The sequence below is a fragment of the Delphinapterus leucas genome, chromosome 4 (assembly GCF_059928025.1).
Source record: "Delphinapterus leucas isolate spDelLeu-1000000601 "Yukka" chromosome 4, BTC_Dleu_Yukka2, whole genome shotgun sequence".
NCBI lineage: Eukaryota > Metazoa > Chordata > Mammalia > Artiodactyla > Monodontidae > Delphinapterus > Delphinapterus leucas.
In genome coordinates this window covers 40,749,389-40,770,737 of record NC_143132.1, presented here as the reverse complement: position 1 = coordinate 40,770,737, position 21,349 = coordinate 40,749,389, and the positions used below count along the sequence as shown (strand labels likewise).

General features: G+C 34.9%; 1 protein-coding gene across 4 annotated transcripts in view; it reads right to left on the bottom strand.

Annotated features, from left to right (window-relative positions):
• The window catches only part of ZNF654 (zinc finger protein 654), a 91,409-nt gene that overhangs the window by 8,463 nt on the left and 61,597 nt on the right, over nt 1–21,349 (bottom strand). For 3 of the 4 annotated variants that reach the window (XM_022580533.3, XM_089910399.1, XM_022580598.3), the window contains exons 4-6: nt 8,683–8,818; nt 5,801–6,003; nt 5,060–5,199 (exon numbers count right to left, since the gene is read on the bottom strand). In XM_022580533.3, coding sequence (XP_022436241.1) covers nt 5,060–5,199; nt 5,801–6,003; nt 8,683–8,818 — 479 coding nt within the window. The remainder of the gene's footprint in view (nt 1–5,059; nt 5,200–5,800; nt 6,004–8,682; nt 8,819–21,349) is intronic. The other variant, XM_022580674.3, reaches the window with a different exon arrangement.

Genomic DNA, 21,349 nt, shown 5'->3' with positions numbered 1-21,349 from the left:
CTGTTTCCCCAACTATTAATACATTGTAAATCTTCTCAATGACACATTATATAGTGGAGGTAGTGAAGAAGATTGGGAATAAGAGACCTACATTTCAATAGGGCATTACATGCCAACTGAGATGGTACTCCCCAGTTCACACTGAACCACCATTTTCTAAGAATAGCCCGAATACACAGGGCTGGAACCTCAGTGGCCATGCCTAAGTGACCCTCCTCACTCTCCTTAAAATATTAATTCAGGAATGGGAAACTGACCCCAATTAAGTCAGTCAGAATCCCTGGAATGTTCTCAGCTCTAAACTATGAAGCCTGGGGACTGTTGGCATTCTTCTGGTCTGCAACAGGAAAGACTGAAGCCAAATGGCAGAACAGAGATACTTTAAAAAAAGCCCAGCAATCTCAACGTCCCTGTTAGCAATTATCTTTGAGGACCACCTATAACCCTGCCCTTTTTGTGGCTCACGTCATACCCCAGTATACATTGAATAAATACTACCTTCTCCCTGAACTAGTTAGACATAGGATGTTATCACTTGGAAACTGACTAGTATAAATTCCAACTCCATTTTGTTACTAGCTGTGTGGCTTTTATCTCTTTTATCCACAGTTTTCTTATACATAAAAAGAATTAAGAGAGATAAGTGAAAACACCTAGGTGAAATGTCTGGTATATACTGATGTTTAATAAATTGCTCAGATAGTCTTCTTTGTGAAGATGAAAGGGAAAGTTTAATGAAGCTTATGTTTTCCTTTCCAAAAAAGGGTCCTTAAAAAAGAAACAACACAGCACTGATTTGGTGTACAAACACATTTCCCAGGTAGCTAACTGCTAATATAACCGCCAAGTTATCTAGTTGCAGAGAGACTATAACAAGGTCTATAGCCACCCTTACCACATAGATTTTTTTTCATACTATACCCATTTTATAGTAAGTAATGTTTAGTAGCAGAGACTGCCTGGGTTTGAATCATTATTTACTAGTTGAATGGTTTGGGCATATTATCTACCCCATAAGATTGCTGGAGTAAATGAGATAATGCATATATAAAGCATAGACTAATGGAAGCACTCAGCAAATATAAGCAGCTGCTATTATTATAATATTCTTATTATCGATGGTGAGAGAACTGGATTAGTAGCTTGCTTCATTGGCTTGAGACAGAGCAAAACTGGACTCTGATCAGGTTTTGTCCTCAGAGAGGGGAGATGAAGAGTAAGCTGAAGACCAAGATGAAACAGACAACACGGACCTTATAAGCTGGAAAGAATCCTGCTCTTGAAGTTACAGTGAAAATCAACTTTTTCGGACCCCAGCACTCAGAAATATAAAGGAGAGAGGTAGAAGAAATAAGAGGGCAGGCGATCAGAACTCAGCCTACTCAGAAGGAAGGACAAAGAAGCAGGCTAAAGATTCTTTTCAGTTAGGCAGCTGGGAGTCACACAGCCAGCTTCTATTCTTAGAAGGTGACTGTGGCCAGGAGCAGGAAAGATAGGCACTGTTCTATTTTTAAAGTTCTTCCCTAAAGAGTAGAAATTGGTCAGCCAAGAGAAGAAGAAAATAAAATGTTTTCCTGGTCCTTTTTGGTTTGTTTATACTTGATTCCAGTTTACTTATGAGTGTGTTAAAATGAAAACAATGGATATTCTGTTTGAATAGTTTAATATAGCCAAGGATAGAGAACATTCCTATCACCATAGGAAAAGATATACTATAACAGTAATGACTATATCCTGTTTCAAAATAACTACATATCAAGAAGTGATAATACTTTGAAAACTATTTAGAAGTGTATGTCTTACCATTGTCTCCTGATCCTCCTCTCTATTTGTAATTTCAATTTACATGGTAAACTTCTGAATAAAAATTTGTATATTCTAAGAGTACAGTCCCATAGAAGACAAAATCCACTAGTTTCTAGACCCAGTTCTATTAATTAGCTATTTGACTCTATCTCTGAATCTGAAGATTTTAATCTATAAAATCTATAATATATTAAATAAGTTTATCTTTAAACCCCCTTCAAGCTATTGTTTTAAGTATCTAAGAACTTAAAATTTGAAAGCATTTATTAAAAAATGTTTATAGCCCATATCATTTCATATTATGATGTTAGGCACATGAAACCTAGTTTTCTCTTAAGAATTAATGACATGTCAAAGTGGCAGGGTTTTTTTTCTTTTGTATGTGTGTGTGTGTGTGTGTGTGTGTGTGTGTACTGGGGTAGGGGAGGCAGAAGTTATTAGAATCTTTTCTAATTATTATTCATGATTTCATCTAATAGCACTTAAGGGTTGGTACTAAAAATACTCTCAAACCACATTCTAAATTACATGATTGCTAGATAAATTTGACGCTTCATAATATTCTAATAATTTTTTTTAAACATTTTGCTATTATTTGAGGATATTTCAAGAGGAACTCTTTTATTTATTTATTTATTTTTGGGCTGTGTTGTGTCTTCACTGCTGCGTGTGGGCTTTCTCTAGTTGTGGCGAGTGGGGGCTACTCTTTACTGTGGTGCGTGGACTTCTCATTGCAGTGGCTTCTCTTGTTGCAGAGCATGGGCTCTAGGTGTGCGGGCTTCAGTAGTTGTGGCTTGCAGGCTCTAGAGTGCAGGCTCAGTAGTTGTGGCGCACTGGCTTAGTTGCTCCGCATCATGTGGGATCTTCCCGGACCAGGGCTTGAACCCATGTCCCCTGCATTGGCAGGTGGATTCTTAACCACTGCGCCACCAGAGAAGCCCTCTGCTAATAATTTTTAACTGGTTTTAAAAATGCTTAGAAAAACTAATAGTCACATAATACCATTTATATTAGTGTCCCCAAAATGAGTTACTTAGGTATAAGTCTAGCAAAATATGTATAAGATCTACATGAGGAAAAAATCTAGCAAAATATGTATAAGATCTACATGAGGAAAACTACAAAACTCTGATGAATGAAATCAAAGGACTAAATAAATGGAGATATATTCCATGTTCATGGACAGGAGGGCTCAATATTGTCAAGTTATTAGTTTTTCTCAACTTAATCTACAGATTCAATCCCAATCTAAATCCCAGCAGGTTATTTTATGGATATGGACAAACTGTTTATGTGGAGAGACAAAAGACCCAGAATAGCTAATACAATACTGAAGAAGAACAAATTTGGAGGAATGATACTACCCGACTTCAGGACTTAATATAAACTAACATAATGAAGACAGAGTTGTACTGGTGAAAGAAGAGACATATAGATCAATGGAAGAGAACAGAGAGCTAGAAATAGACCCACATAAATATAGTCAACTGTTCTTTGACAAAGGAGCAAAGGCAATACAATGGAGCAAAGATAGTCTTTTCAAGAAATGGTGCTAGAACAACTAGACATCCACATTAAAAAAAAAAAGAGTCTAAACACAGACCTTACACCCTTCACAAAAATTAACTAAAAATGGATCATGGTCTAAACAGAAAACACAGAACTACAAAACTCCTAGAAGATAACATAGGAGAATACCTAGATGACCTTGCGTATGTTGATGCCTTTTTAGATATAACACCAAAGACATGATCCATGAAAGAAATAATTGATAAGCTGGACTTCATTAAGATTGAAAACTTCTCTGTGAAAGACAATATCAAGAGAATTAAAAGACAAGCCGCAGACTGGGAGAAAATATTTGTAAAAGACTCATCCAATAAAGGACTGTTATCCATAATATACAAAGAACTCTTAAAACTCGACAATAAGAAAACAAACAACCCAATTAAAAAATGGGCCAAAGACCTTAACAGACACCTCACCAAAGAAGATATACAGATAGCAAATAAGCATATGAAAAGATGCTCCACATCATATGTCATCAGGGAAATGCAAATTAAAATGAGATACCACTACACACCTATAAGAATGGCCAAAATCTGGGACACGAATAACAAATGCTGGTGAGGATGTGGAGCAACAGGAAATCTCAAACACTGCTGGTGGAAATGAAAAATGGTACAGCCACTCTGGAAGACAGTTTGGCAGGTTCTTACAAAACTAAACATACTCTTACCATACGTTCCAGCAATCGTGCTCCTTGGTATTTACCCAAAGGAGGTGAAAATTTATGTCCACACATAAACCTGCACACAGATGTTTATAGCAGCTTTATTCATAACTGCCAAATCTTGGAGGCAACCAAGATGTCCTTTAGTAGATGATGGATAAATAAACTGTGGTACATCCAGGCAATGGAATATTATTCAGCACTAAAAAGAAATGAGCTATCAAGCTATGAAAAGATGCAGAGGAACCTTAAATGCATATTACTAAGTGAAAAAGGCCAATCTGAAAAGGCTACATACTGTATGATTCCAACTATATGATATTTTGGAAAAGGCAGAACTATGGGGATAGTAAAAAAAAAAAAAAAAAAAAAAAAAAAATCAGTTGTTTCCAGAGGTGGTGGCAGGGGTGGGAGGGAGAGATGAATAGGCAGAGCACAGAGGATTTTTAGGGCATACTCTGTATGATATTATAGTGATGGATATATGTCATTATATATTTGTCCAAACCCATAGAAAATTAACACCAAGAGTGAACCCTAAAGGTAAACTGTGGACTCTGGGTAATTGTGTCAATGTAGGTTCATTCTTAGTAAAAAATGTACCATTTGGTGAGTGATCTTGATAATGGGGGAGGAAATGCCTTTGTGGGGGCAGGGAATATATAGGGAATGCCTGTACCTCCCTCTCAATTTTGTTGTAAAACTTAAAACTGCTCCGAAAAATGAACTCTTAAAAAAATTTAAAAATAACACTCTAAATTTAATTTAAAACATAACTATTTTATTGTAACACATTCCTTAAATATCAACACTATCAATTACTGGTACATGATCATTTTCCTTTTTAATCCTTACGATAGGTCTTACAACCTATCGTTTTTTGCACAATAAATGTGGGGGAAAAAGTGGCTTAACATTTTCACATAACTTTAAAAAAATATATAAGGTGCAAATTCTGCTAACCAATTCTCCTTCTGTACCCCATCTCACCATTTCAATTTCTATATTAGGAACACTTACCAGATACAGTACATATCCCCATTCTGGAGCTGTGGAATAAGAAAGGATTCACAGAGTTGCAAGGCTAACATAGTCTTGCCTTCTTTTTCAGTGTTACAGATGATATCAATTCCACTCTTACAATCAGTTTTCAGTAAATGCTATAAGAGAAAAAGAAAAACCAGTTTGTATCATTAAAAATATCTAGAAAGATAGGTGTAATAAATGTTTAAATTAAGCATTCAGAAGAAATTAGATTTCTAGTTTTCTTCTACAAAGACAATGATGAGTTGTACAGAGATATTTTCATGTTTTCATAGTTTCACTATATAGAACCTACAGTTTACAATGACTACTTTTAATCTCAATGTCCACAGCTTGTCTGGTATGTAGGGTCCATATTCGAAAAAGGTTCTTTCATCTTAAAAAAAAACCAAAATAACAAACATATGCATTTAATTTCTTACAATTTTATTTAAAATGCAAAATCATAATGCTTCTCGGTTTTTATTTAACCTCTGTCACACCAGAAGCTCACTCAACATGAATAATGCTTATCAACAAAAATTTTAATTTCATCATTTGTTAATATCAGACTCTAATTCAATATGAGCTTAAAGAATGGTGCCAAAGGGAACATCTAGATAATGTAATTTTAAAACCTTTGATATTACTGTAAAAGGAATTTAACAAGAATGGGCTACTTTTTTTTTTTTTGGTAATGTTAAAATGGTAATAGGCAAACATAATCTCAGACAATACCTCCCGGAATAGGTGATCTTCTACAGGTGACATAAACAGACATGTGAAGAGTGCTTGATGGAAGTACAAGTCTTTACTGATTTCTGGGTGATTTATACAACATTTAATGAGAGCCATTGCTTCAGGTATGCGTTCACAAGCAATTAGATATCTGGCACGTAGTTCAAAGAATAGTGGATTTTCAGAACTTAAATATTTGTTCACTATATTAAAAAGAAAACAGACTCTTATTACTCTCATGAAAAGACTGTCTGAAACTTTGTTCTTTGACACCTTAGCGCTAACATGTGGTATCTAATTAAATCAACTATTTAATTAAATAGTATTTTTCTTATTAGGAGTTTATTTGTGAAAGGAATGTTCAGTTAAATGATTGGAAAAATGGAAGTAAGAGACACCAAAACTGTGCCCAAGAAATATTTGCTGATTCTTTCTCAGTCTAAAAAGTAAGCAAAATTTAAAAAACAAAAAAAAACATGAAATATTCTTTTTTTGTGTTCAGTAATGTTAAAATATGTTTCAAATTTCTTTCTAGTCTAAGATTACATACTTTATCTTCTTACTGACCAGTATTTTCATTCCTATAAGATTAAAAGGCTAAATTGTAATTTGTCATTAAACCATATTAATTCAGATTAATTATAGAGAAATGTAATCTGAATTAATGAAAAAGTTCAATCATAAAAGAAATATATTTTATTACTTTCAAACAAAAAAATTAAGTTACAAGTAGTGCCAAACAGGACTGCTTATTAATATATGCCCATGTGTCACTAAGGATAATTACTAATTAATACTTGCTTTTATACAATTTTAAAATATATAAAAACCTTTATCTATATAAGTTCATTTAGACCTAACAACAACCTCATGACAGGTACAATATTAATACTTGTTTTACAGATCACAAAACTGAGTCTCAGAGAGGTCAAATGACTTGCCCAAGGACAAAGAATTAATTAAATAAGTGGCAGAGCAGGAACTGGAACCCATATTTCATGATTTCAAATCCAAAAATCTTTTAATTAGTTATATATGTTTAATCAGTAGTTTCTGAAATGCCTATGAATAATGTTTTATTTGGGCTTCAACATTTGCCTTGCAATTCTGTTTACACTATAAGCTAAGCAGACAATGATTTTGTATAGTTGATGCAAAGATAAACTTCAGACTGATCTTTACTCTGATGATCACCAACTAGAGTACAGTCATCTACATTAATGAGGTTCTAGAGCAGCTTTTCCCAAAGTGAGGTATGCTAGTGTAAGTATAAAAGGAATATATATGAAAGGACTATATACATATTATAAACTGTATATATTGAGGACATCAGCCCTCACACCAACAAGCAACAGGTTTGTTCTAGCTCCTACTGAAAGGAGCCTAAAAGCTACCCTAAAACCCCAAACTCTCCTCCCCTGTTCTCATTCCCTATGATTGTCTTTGCCTAGCTCCTGTCCCCTCTGGCCACATTCTCCAGTTTCCTCAGAGATTCCTTCAAGGCTGTCACCCTTGCCTTCCCTATATTTGATGGTTCATACTTTTCCTCAATGAGCCGACTCTTCCTCCTCTGATCTAACTACTGCCTCCCTCTTCAGTTTTTTTCTTTTCTTTTTATTCCTTTCCAAGACCCTCACATCAAGTGCTACTCTCCTTTGTATCCTTTATATTTATACCACACCATTGTCACATATACCTTAGCTCTTTCCTTCTAGTCTTGTCCTACCTCCCATCTCATTCCACCACTGCTTCTCCTGGTCTTATCTCTTTTTTCATCTTCTCTAACATCTCTTCTAGTCCTCTACACTTGTATCTGGGGTCAGCTTGCTCTTAAGCCCTAGAATCATAGCCCCTTCTCCATTCAGTTCTACTCACAACCCACCCCACTCCTTTACCTGGGACAAATGGAAAGATCCTAACCTGCACAGGCAATTGGTGGTGTGAAACGTCTTCTCACCAGACCAATATCTGAATGGTTCCAGCTGGCAGGTCTTGTCTTTCCCTTTGGTCATGTTATAACTGCACTCCATAGGCTCTCTCCATGCTCTCAAATGTGTCCACACTTGTGCTTATTCACTACTGCTGAGCTTACATTCTATGTTTTGGTGACCCAAATGTTCTGGGGCTCAGGAATAATATGGCAAATGTTTTTTTAAAAATAATTAACTAGAAATAGTTGACAGAGCTTCCTGCCTTCAAAAGCAGATTTTGGCTCACAGGAACCACTGTGTATCTAGGTTGGAGAGGAAGTGATGTCCAAAAGGTATGCAGGTGGTAAGGGGATGAAACAAAACTTAACTTCTATTAATGAATGAAGTTCGGGAAATACTGCTCTAGAGTATTTGGAATCGAAATTTACTTATTAGTCACTCATTCAGTTATGCATTCATCATGTGGTCATTCATTCAGTAAACAAATATTTATACTGAGCACTGGCTAGGTGTAGGATATATGGTAGTGTATATCAAAACAAAAGCTGAAGGAGTTCCATCCTTCACAGAGTTTCCTGTATAAGGGAGATTCCATGTGCTTAAGGAGGGTGTTTTTTTGTTTGTTTGTTTTAAAGGGTGTTCCTACTTAAATAGATTTTAAAAAACATAAGTGAAAACAAACTCTGTAAAAAGCATGGGGATACTAAATATGTTAACACTCTGAATTCCCATTTTAATAGGAAATTACTAGAAATAATTGTACCTAATCTTATGTCAAGTCACTCTTGGGCTGGGTTAATGTAACAAATTAGACACACTTCATGTGAAAATACATTACTCTTATTCAGTATTATAAAATAAAGAAAAATCACTATTACTGCTCTAGTTAGAAAATGAAATTGTATTTGCTTCTCACAAATGTTGGTTTAGAGTTTGAGTCTCCTGAAGTACCTATCTCCTGAGATGCTGGCTGGGCTTTTAGAACAGCTTGCAACACTGGATCTTCCCATGGGCCACCATCTCTAATGATTCGAGTCACCAGTTCCAGATTCACATTTCCATATCTGCGGAGGTGATTCTGGCATTCCTAGGAGAGAAAAATCATTTTGGCTTTGTGAATTTAAAGGGGTTAAAAACTAAACTTGATCATCATTGTCAATAAAATGACTGATGGTCAGTGAGGCAGCTGTTAAACTACAGAAGAGAAAGGGTTGCTTTAGTAACCTAATTAGGGTGTCAAAACCCCATTAGTACACAAATAGGCTTTAATGCCAAAGGTTACACAGTTTGTACATAATTGGACTTAGAAAATCCCAATGTAACAGGGATGAAGTGTAACCTAAGGGAAAAACATATGGGATGCATCATTTCTAGGAAAAGAACCAGGCTGCAAAAACCTAATGGAAAAACTTACAGGATGCATCATTCCTAGGAAAAGAACCAGGTTGCAAAAATGTAAAACGTGTACGTTCAGTCATGTGAGAGTTCATAAAGTCTCTGTTAACAATGGCAGGCCTAACAATAAGAAGGTAATAGAGAGGTCCCTGTCCAATGCAGATTCTGGTTGGCAGGTAGATACAGGTCTCTGTCACTGATCCCAAATGTAGAATCTTAGGGGTAGCAGAAGGCTGGAAGATGGAAATTCTATTCCACTTTGTTGTGTAAGTAGATTTATAGTCTTGGGATGAGAAATGACAGGCTGAAGGAATGAATCCAGGCTATAATATGAAGGCTTTGCATTAGGTTTAAGATAAAGATACTATTGATAAGTTGGGCATTAACTGATAATTTGTCTATGCATTTTGGAGGACTTTTTTAAAAAAGATATTTGAAATGTTTTTAGAGAATCTGGTATCTAAGACTTGTGATTAAAATACGAAATATGTAACAAGTTTGTGAACAATGTTTAATATTTAGGAGAACTTGGGTTACTGAATTTATAAATTTATTAGATTTACAAGATTTAATCATTTGATTATGATGCTTTGATTCATTATATACTTTGTTAGGTATTTTTTTAAATGTTTCATGGAATCTAATTTGATAATTTAAAAAGATTAACTGAAGGCCTAGTGAAGGTATGGATAGATTTATTTTTTAATGCATAAATTGAGCTTAAGGCCTTAAGAAAAAACTAGATATTGAAATTGGCAATGCTAAAAACTGGAATAAACTGCACATCAATTAAAATACAAGCAACTGTCAGAATTTCTTTCTGTGCTAAAAAAATCCCTCAGACATGAAAAACCTAGTAACAGTTATAAAGCGAAGCTTCAGGATAAAACCATATATATTTACAAATTTTATTTATCAGATGGATCATTAGGCTACATATTCAAAGTGGCAGTGAACACTTTGCTTTTATTAAATTGTCATGCTCTTTCATCGTTTCAACTTTCCAAAGTGATATCTATATGCCACTTTTCATTCATTGTTAAAATACATGCAAGAGGTTTTGTTTTATAAGAGAACAAGGCAGTAGAAGGAATCAAGTTTCAAGATGAAGAATCATTCAAAGAAGCCAAAGGATCATTAAGTCAAAACATGAAAGTAAGTATCTTCTAAAAGTTACTTAGGGAATTCCCAAATTAAAATGAGCAAGCAAGCAAACAAAAACCCTATAGCCAAATGGGCAAGTTACTTAACCTCTCTGCTCCTTCAGTTAACTCCTCTATAAAACGGATACTAAAAACACCTACTTCATAGGATTGTTGTGAGGATTAAATAATACACAGTATTGAAAAGTGCTTAGGACAATGCATAAGTACTTAATGTTAGCTATTTTTTTCTACTTTTTAAGATTCTGAATAAATATTTTATTTTAGGACACCCAACTTCCTTAGCATAAAATTAATTTCTACATTTCCATGTGTCAGCATATTATAGCACTCATAAAAATATGGTATAAAGTTATTGATCAGCCATGATTTTTTAACACATGGAACATAGTAATGATCTGTGGCAATGACTTCATGGTTAAAAATAATCATCGATTTCAAACCTCAAGGTAAACAAACTCCTAAATTACTCTAGACATACATATTGCTGCCCATACAAATTAAACTACCGTAAGCTGGCTTTTGGTCCAGTCAAAGCATAAGAAATAAGGTGAGCTGGATGCCAGCCCATGAATCACTGATTAGGCTTTAGCTCTGCTGCTGAGCTCTTGGACAATCTTTCTTTCTAGCTGTGTTAGGATAGGTGAGGCACCAATCATACAGCCATTAGTGCTGTGGGACCCAGAACTGGACTTGGGCCTAAAGTCAAGATATGGTGAAATAGGTCTATTGCTAATTTCTTAAACTTGGCTGAAAATAAGAAACACTTGGAGGTCCTGTTAAAAAATGATTCCCAGACCCCAATTCAAACCTACTGAATCAAGGTTTCTAGGAGAAAACCCTGATAATCTGTATATTTAACAATCCCTACCCCACAGTCAACTCTGGCATACTTTTTGATTGTATTGGGTTGGCCAAAAAGTTCCTTCGGTTTTAAAGTAAAAATAAGACAAATTTTTCATTTTCACCAAGAACTTTATTTACCATTTTGTTCCACTACCTTCTGCCATTTTTCAGGCAACTTCATAATTCCATCTTGCCAAAACTTTTTATCTTTTTGAGCAAAGAACTGTTCCAGGTGCCTTTTATAGTCTTCCATGGAATTGAAATTTTTTCCATTAAGAGAATTTTGTAAAGACCGAAATAAATGGAAATCCGAAGGTGCAATGCCTGGTGATTACATCGGATGAATCAGAACTTCCCAGCCACTGTAACAGTTTTTGCCTGGTCATCAAAGAAACATGCAGTCTTGCATTAACCTGATGGAAGATTATGTGTTTCTGTTGACTTTCTGGATGCTTTCTGTCGAGTGCTGCTTTCAGTTGGTCTAACTGGTAGCAGTACTTATTGGAATTAATCGTTTGGTTTTCCAGAAGGAGCTCATAATAGAAGACTCCCTTCCAATCCCACCATATACACAACATCACCTTCTTTGGATGAAGACCGGCCTTTGGTTTGGTTGGTGCTGGTTCATTTCACTTGCCCCACAATCTCTTCTGTTCCACATTATTGTATAGTATCCACTTTTCATCGCCCGTCACAATTTGTTTTAAAAACAGAACATTTTAATTACGTTTAAGTAGAGAATCGTATGTTGAAATACGGTCAAGAAGGGTTTTTTTGCTTAACTTATGTGGAACCCAAACATCAAAGTGATGAACATAACCAAGCTGGTGCAAATGATCTTCAACACTTGATTTGGATATTTTGAGTATGTTGGCTATCTCCTGCGTGGTATAACGTTGATTGTTTTCAATTAATGTCTCAATTTGATCGCTATCAACTTCAACTGGCCTACCTGACCACGGAGCATCATCCAGCGAGAAATTGCCAGCACAAAACTTCACAAACCACTTTTGACACATTTGATCAGTCACAGCACCTTCTCCATACACTGCACAATTTTTTTTTCACGTTTCAGTTGCATTTTAACCTCTCTTGAAATAATAAAGCATAATATGCCAAAAATGTTGCTTTTTTCTTCCATCTTCAATATTAAAATGGCTATACAGAAATTCACCAATTTTGATAAGTTTTTTTTTTTTAACACACGATGATATGACAGCTGTCAGAATACAATCTAACAAAATTGTTCCAAATGAAGTTAAAGACAACTAAGCACTACTAGCTACTAGAGCTATCTTACAGAAAAAACTGAATGAACTTTTTGGCAAACCCAATCCCTTCTACATTTGGAGTGCACTTTCATAAATGTTTATACTGTAAATTATATACCTGTACTCCTACCAATCCTTCTATTAAAGATTAGTAAATTAGCTTAAATTCATCTTTCTAATATAAAAATTATAAATGAAAGTTTTGTTTTTTGTGTGCGTGCACTCGTTGAGTCAAGTGCACCATATTTTGGAGGCCACTTCTATGGGGAAATAACTCTGGATAGGAAATAGAGATGAAAGAAAGATTTCACTTTTGTCTACTTAAAAAGACACAGGATGAAAGAAAAGTTTCTAAGTATCTTCTGGCTTATTTTTCCTTAAATAGTATGGTGGCTTTTTTGGATGATATTCAATTTAAAAGCCTCCCAAGCGAAAAGGAAACACTTAAATCACTACAGAATTTACAACTTATCTTTTCTAGAGTATATTCAATTGTGTTTTTTTAGAATGTTTACTTAATTAAATTTGGACCTGTGTATTAACCTCATCCTTTATTTACCTACTGCACTGTGCTAAATACAATTTCCTCAGAAACTTACATTCAATCTTGTGTTTTTGCCAAAGGCAGAGAGAAACCATAACTACCTCACTCTTCTTTTAGAATCCATTTAGTTCCAGAAGATGTTTCTTCCCTGCACCTGCTGCCACTTTAGAGTTGGCCACCACAACATGTCTGTGAAGCTGCAGGTCAGTGTTCTGGCCATCGCACAAACTTGATCTGAAACCTTTAGCTTATCATAGGATAAAGGTTCTTAATGCCCCGACTTCATATTTAAGGACCTCTGGATTTACGTACCTACTCACTCACCTATTATTGCACATCATGACTCCTTTTCTCCAGCCTGGTCTCTTCCATGTCTCCCAAACTTATCTTGTCCTTTCTTGTCTATGCCTTTTCTCATATCATTCTCTTTCTCTTACAACTTTTGGTAAACCTATCTAAATCCTTTCTTAACTATTTTTCCACAGAGAAGCCTCCACTAGCCACCTCAATCCATAATAATTCTTTCTCCTGCAGTACTGAAAATCTGTACCACTCCACTCTTCTGGTACTCATAATATAGGAGGAAGGCCTTGCATTACTAATTAGGTGTTGCCATCTTACTTCCTAGGTAGTTAAAAGCTTCTTCAAACAGTCAGAAAAGGAAAGGTATATCAGAGAAGACGTATTTGCAATAATAAATAACTTTCTAAATCAAAATAGGAATTTATAGAAATCTGTGTAAGTAGAAGCACTATGGAATATCTGTCTTATTTTGAATGAAATGCAGATTCCAGAAGAAAAGTATAAAATACCACATGTCAAATTCATTCATAAGCAAGCTACTGCAGCAAATCAAAGCAAAAATACAAAAGGTATTCAATGTGGTTAATTTATAAAAGCAAAGCCTTAAAATACAGTAAAATCTTTATAATACTTTGAAATGAGAATGATCATGATATCTTTTATTATTATATTTTCATCGGTTATCTTATGGCAAAGCACTTTAAAAGTGGTAAAATTCAAAGATGTTATGCAGTTTTCATTTACAAAAAGACAGTTCTCACAAATTTGCTGTTCATTTCTGTGATAAGTTCCTAAGAAGTATTTACCTATGTTTTTGAAAACATAAACATTCTGAGTTTGCTCATATAAAGAGAATAGTATACAGTGAAAAAGTTACTGATTTGTAAAAGAAAGTTCTTAAGGAGAAAATCATTTAAAATGGATGTTTGGACGTATTTACATCATTACGTGATTGTTGTTGCCCAAAATCGGTATCACCTATAATGCTTGTATCTATGCCATTAAAAAACTTAAACTAGAATTTTCTGTTTAAAACAATCCTTCAATAAGAACCTGCTGTATAAAAAAAAATAAATAAAATTCTAAAAAAAAAATTCTTCATTTGGAGCATTTAAATGAGTTATTTTGTTTAAAAAATGGTTGCTATTCAAGAAAACAATGATTGATTTCAGAAACAATAGAAATTCAGCAGTCAAATTGCAACAAAAAATTGCAAATTTGCAAAAAGTTGCAAAATTGCAAATTTTTTATTAAAATATTATAAATTTGGTGGAACGCATTTAAAACTGAGTATCAACATTTAGAAAAAAAAATTTTTCCATTTGGATCTACCAAAGGTATCTTTTTCACCTACGACAACTATTAAAACCAAGTATCAAAGCAAACTGAACTTAAAAAATCAGACTTTGAAGTACTATGTGAACTGTTAAAAATTTTTCAAAAATAAAAGCACATTCAGTCATACTGATGTCATTAAAGTCTCACACTGTTAAAATATTTTACTATGTATTTTTGTGTTTTATAATGTATTATAGTATTAGTGCACGTACATAAATAACAAATATACATATATTGGGGATATGTGCTCAAACTTAAAGAAAAAATCTCGATGAGTATTATATCAGAAGTCTGGGGATTCTTGGTTTTAGGTATTATTTGTTTTTATGTTTGTGTTTGGAATCAAATATAAAACTCATCTGCTTCTATTGATCCTAATGTCACGGCAGTTTTCTTCAACATCTCCTGATCTGCTTCTTCCTTGCCATTTCTATAATTTGCACTCTAGTTGATGCCTTCATCTGCTATCATTCAGGTAACCAAACTAAAGTTTCTTCTTCTTCCCTCTCCCGGATAAGGTGGTCTTGAAAAGGCTTTAAAATGTTAAGACCATGAAGCATTTAAGATGGTAGTATAAATAAAAACGTTTCTTTAAACCTATTCTTTTGACATACACATTATTGCAAACACATGGTTACATCATTTCATATAATAGATTAGGGAATACTGGAAAGAATGCTGGGTTGAGAACAGGATTTAGGTCCTCTTTCTGCTTCTATAAACCTCAACTCCACTGGAGCTTAATTTTCTGATCTATAAAATAAGGGATTATTGGATTAAATAATTTCTAAAGTGACTCTCAGTCTTAAAATTATAAAAATGCATTAATGCATAAAAATTACACATATTTGATTTTTTAAAATAACTAGAATCACGTACTTAGTGAACTATTTAAGATACCTCTTTTGGGGCTTTTGAAAAAAACAAATATTTAAATATGAGTAACTGTCTCCTGTAATAAACCTGATTGAATTTTTATATTTAAAAAATTTTAGGTAACAATGTAAATGTTACTTAAATTAGCAATCAGTTTTTTTCTGAAGCGGAAGCCAATCATAAATACAGTAAAACTATCAACTGAGAGTATAATCAAATTTCAAAATTAATTGGTGGTTGCCATGCTAATAAAAGCACAACCGTGCCCTACTATCAATATTTTTAAATAAGTAATGAGATATTATGGCCAACAGAGAAGTGCTATTGTTACAGTTCTAGCCTCTAAGATAGACCCTGAAGCAGAATTAAAGTATATGCAAGATTTATTTGAGCACAGTTTCCTATACAGAGAGCTAAATGTAAAATATGACTCAGCAGAAAGAGTACTGGAGTCAGTCAAGAGAACAGGTCACAATACGGGCTATGCTACAAATTGAACAAGTTACTTAAGCGTCAGTAAACATTGTTGAATGAATGAATTAATGAATCTCTCTGGTCTTTGGTTTCATCATTTATTAAAAAATTAGATTGGACTTAATATCCTCTACAGTTCTTTACAGCTAAATTTTCTATGAGCTAATATTTTATCTGGGAAAATATAAACTACTTCAAGCACTAATATGTTGATAATTCTAATTATTATGTATTAAAGACACTCTACAGAATCAGCTTTCAGTGAATAATGAGTGCCTCAGTGATCCTGATATGCTTTTAGAACTAATTTCAAAGTTAAGTCCTATCACTGACTTTAAAGACACGTATATGTCTGCTCCTGACAACACAGATTGCAAGATACTCAGGATATTAAGATCTTCATTTATGTTGGATACTATGGTGTGAATAACTATCAATGTTCATCTCTTTGAGATGACTGCTCTTCCATATGCCCAGGTATACCCGCCTTTCCTGAGATATGCAACTTACTGATGTTGACAGCCCTATCTTTTGGAGGCTTGCTCTTGGTCCCTTGAGCTTAACTATCTCAAGTTTATTTATTATATATTTTATGCTTGAAATAATTTGGGGTCTTTTATCTCTTCAAAGTGACTGTAGAACTTCAACAGTTGAACCAAAGTAAAGTGTTTCCTACTCAAACAGATTATTTAAAAAAACACAGAGAAAGTGAAAACATTTCTGAGGCAGTGATATGTAAGAATTATTAACCATGAGTAATAATTTCAAGATAAATGCCAGAGGAAAAATATCAAAGCTTTTACCCATTTCAACACAAGATTTATCTAAGGAATACAATCTTTACAAAATGATTTCAGAATCTGAAACTTTAATTTTAACATCAATCCCTCTTACTCCCAGTGCTAAATATGTGGCACACTTGTCAAACATGTTTCTTTCATAGATAGTGAAATCTTTTCCCTTATACTTTTCTCACAATTAAACATACTTTAGTTTCTCTTTTTTCCTACACATCGTCAAAGTATAATCTACAAGTAAACATTTGATGGTTTCATCCCATGAATACATTTATTGATGTCTCCCCCATCTTATTGTACACAGTGGTAACCAATGGACCATGAAGTAAACAGCTTCAGACAATACACCTCATTGTTTCTTATTTTTTAAGAGTTCAGCAAGGATAATACATCTCTAAATAGAATTTTTTTTTAAGTAAGAAATGGCTAGACATCAGATGGAAATGTCTATGGACTTATTTATCCTTCCTTTGTACTGGCAGACATACCAGTCCCCCTTAGGGGACTTAGACTACTAAGTGTTGGAAACAAAGGGATGAAAGTTAGTCTTTGCCCACCAAATCTAATTATGTCGTAGTTGGAGAGACTATCAAACCACAGACAGAATATAGATTAGTGCTTTGTAACAGTGGAAAAACTTAGGTGGGGCAAGTCATATGCAATCAAGATGGAGTTGTGCAGAGATAGGAGAGCTTCTATTCAAGCAGAAAATATGGGAACACAATTTTGAAACTGCTTCTCACTTATGTCTTGTTCTTAAGCTGATATGGTTATATTTTAAAACCTTTTAACCAGCAATACAAAGGTGGTTTTGAATACCAAGATGAGGAATTTTGGTATTCAAAACCGCCAAATTAAGTATTTGGGAAATTTCTTCCGAGTAGCCTAGGGAGGAGGGGACATGATCCCAGTTTTGAGAAGGTTTTAGTGGAATGTTAATAGTTCTAAACTTATTCCTATTAGCTACAAATAATAAAATCTGGGAGATGTGCTGGTCTTATGACCACGATGAATATATACTCTAACTTCTCAGGGGAGATCAACACTTGCCCCAGTGAAACAGGGTGGGCATAACGATCTATTGTGGCTGGTTCTTTTACTGCTGATTAGTTTTTGCTCCTTTTTTTTTTTTTTGCTGTAAACGGGCCTCTCACCGTTGTGGCCTCTCCCGTTGCGGAGCACAGGCTCCGGACGCGCAGGCTCAGCGGCCATGGCTCACGGGCCCAGCCACTCCGCAGCATGTGGGATCTTCCCAGACCAGGGCATGAACCCATGCCCCCTGCATCGGCTGGCAGACTCTCAACCACTGCGCCACCAGGGAAGCCCCTATTTTTTGCTCCTTTTAAGATGCTATTGCAGTAAGATAGCCTTGGGCCTCTTCCTGTTTGGAAGTTTATGTCCCCTACCTCACCTCCTCCCACCTCCTTCCTCTACTCCCCCAAGGAAGGTCAAGCAGATTTAAAAATAGGGTGAAGTCCCAGAAAAAAAAGCTTAAGGAAGGCCAACTTCTAGTCTAAACAAAAAAGATCTTTGTGATTTATACACTGACCCCAAAGGATGGGGATAGAGTTTTCTCTGAGATAAAGGTAGGCTCATTAAAACATTTGTAGAGCTCTAGCAGTAACGCTTTTAATTACTGGTTGGCATTTTGTTGACTACTCCAGGGTCTCTGTTTTTTTTCCCCTAAATTAAACAAGTGAACAAAAATCTTTATAACATCTATTTTTCTCTTGATTAATAAAAATTATACATGTTCTTGGATTAAAAAGAAACAAATTAGGAAGATACATATATAGACCCATGAAACTAAACATTATTGTGCATCATCAGTACTTGGATATTCCAAAGATATTTAAAACTCTTGCATCTAGAATGGAACTTATCTTCTTTCTATATCCTCCTCTTCCCGCTATGATCACTGCTCACTTAGTGAATAGCACTACCCTACGTGGTTACTTCAGCTTAGATGCCCAAGAATATACTTGATTCCTCCCTATCTTCCTTACCTCCATCCAATCAATAACATAATCTGAGATTTTAGTTCCTGATTACTGTGTGTGTGCTTTTATTTAAAACTTGTATTTTCTTTTTTGGGAATCATTTCTGATATTAATAGGATTTTCATAATAACGATATTAACAATAGTGTGCTAATTTTTACTTGTTTCTTCAGGTCAGTCCTATTTTTTTTCTGTAACAACTCTGTGTAAATTCTTTGTTTTGATCACTTCTAAATCAGCTGGCATACTTCTTTTATTTGTTTTCCTGATAAAAGATGTAGCTGGTTTGTTTTCCAAGTATTTGGACTATTTATTTCTGTTGCCCTCTCTCATAGACTATAGGGCCTGGCAGTTGTATTATTAAATAATATTTTTCCCTTTAAAAACTCCAGACATTATTTATTTATTCTGACATTTGTTACAATGAAGAAGTTCACTGCAGACCTGATTTTATTCTTTCCTTTGTGAGAATCCTGTTTGTTTTACAGGAGTCCTGCATCTTTCTTTATCTTGAAAACTGAAATAAGATACAGCTGTATGTAATTATGGATTGAAAATTAATTTTTAAAAATTATTTCCTTCACTGATTTGGATTTTCCTGGAGCTAATCTGCTGTTGATCGCCTTCACTACACTTTTAGTTTAGTAGTTTCATCTCCATACAATATTTTACTTCCATACATTCCTGAGGTTGTCCCTTCTTTACAATTTCACTTCCAGTTTCATGGAATATACCATAGACTCAACCACAGCAAGAACATAACTGATCCTTGTTTTAAAAACTGTCTTATCTTACCATGTAACTGATGGTAACTGGTGTTAGTCTCTTTATTCATCTTTACCTAGAGTATTTAGAACAGAGAGCTCTTTTCCTAATGGGTAAACAGGTTTCTGTCAAATCCTTCAAGCCCAAACAGAGAAGGTAAAAGTTTATAAGTTTGATTTGTTAGATGAATGGCCCATGAGGCAGTAAATTATGAGGAAGCTGCAGTGGGAGACAAAACTTTACAAAACTTTCTGACCTCTGGGTATTGGGGCAGGCTGCATTCAGTTTGGGTCATACAGTCATTCTCTCAGTGGAAGGAATGCTCTCATGCAGAGCCATACATCCCATTTTTAATGTAGGTATAACATGATTCCTGTTCTGTTGGTTCTGCTGCACACCTATTGCATTTTGAAGAAGCACCAACAAGTATGAGATTGGTCACATACCAAATGCCCCACCACCTGCTACTTCCTCCAGCCCCTGTTGTTACAAGCTGGTAGGGGGAGTGGCGTATTACTGGATAGCACTGGAAGGTCTCTCTTTTCTCTCTCTCATTTCCCTATTTAATCACATTCAGTTAATTGACTGTTAATAAGTCCTCATCCTAGTTAACAGAATTTACAAGGAAGTTTTTCCAAATTTTATATTATTTTTGTCATTTCATTAGGAATCTAAAATATTTAATTAAATTAATGGATTTTGGAGTGTATGAATTCAATCACGAGCCTATGGAAAGCTCACCAATGAACAGATTAAAAATAATAATGAGGTAGGGGCATCATATAAGAAATGTGTCATCTTCTTGTGTTGAGGTAAAGAAAAGTTACTGGAAGCCAAGTGCCAAGTAAGCAAGGGTCTTAGAAGCCAGCATAGATCTTGCTCAACTTACAATGGGGTTAAGTCCCAATAAACCACCGTAAGTTGAAAATATAAGTCGAAAATGCATTTAATACACCTAATCTCCCAAACATCATAGCTTAGCCATGCCTACCTTAAAAATGCTCACAACACTTACATTACAGTTGGGCAACGTCATCTACCACAAAGCCTATTTTATAATAAAATGTTGAACATCTCATGTAATTTATTGATTATACTGAAAACGAAACAGAATGGTTGTCTGGGTACAGAATGGTTGTAAGTGTATTGGTTGTTTACTCTTGTGATGGCATGGCTAACTGGGAGCTACGGGGAGCTGCTGCTTGCTGCAGCTGCCCAGCATATGAGACAGTATCATATGGCATATCACTAGCCTGGGAAAAGATCAAAATTTGAAGTACAGTTTCTACTGAATGGTATGCTTTCACACCATTGTAGAGTTGAAAAATTGTAAGTTGAACCATCGTTAAGTTGGGGACTATCTGTATATGGAACATCTGGCTCTAAGAATGAAGTTTCCTCTTGGAATAAAGCAGAGGAAAAATATAGTCAGTGGATAAGAAAAATTAATAATTTCTACTTGAACAACTCAAGGTTTAGGAAATCTGAAATTCATGGAGAACAGAATAAGCTTAAGAGGTAGGTTTTGATCTCACTGTGAAAAACAGAAATCCGAACAGTATGACTTCAGAGTTCACACATTTCACCAGACAGGTTACAGGCCTGCCTTAGGCCTTAAGCCTGATCATTTTTCTAAGAACCACGCCAAACCGATGAACCTATATACAGCAAGTACGATCATTATCCCCATTTTACAAATTATAAAACTGACACAGAAATTATGTAACTTGCCCAAGATGACAGAGTGGCAAGCTGGGATACTCACAGTTGGAAAATGGGAGGGGAGTAGGTGGGGGAACAGATGAGCGATTAACTCAAACCCAGCAAAGAATGTTAGACCCTTGCTA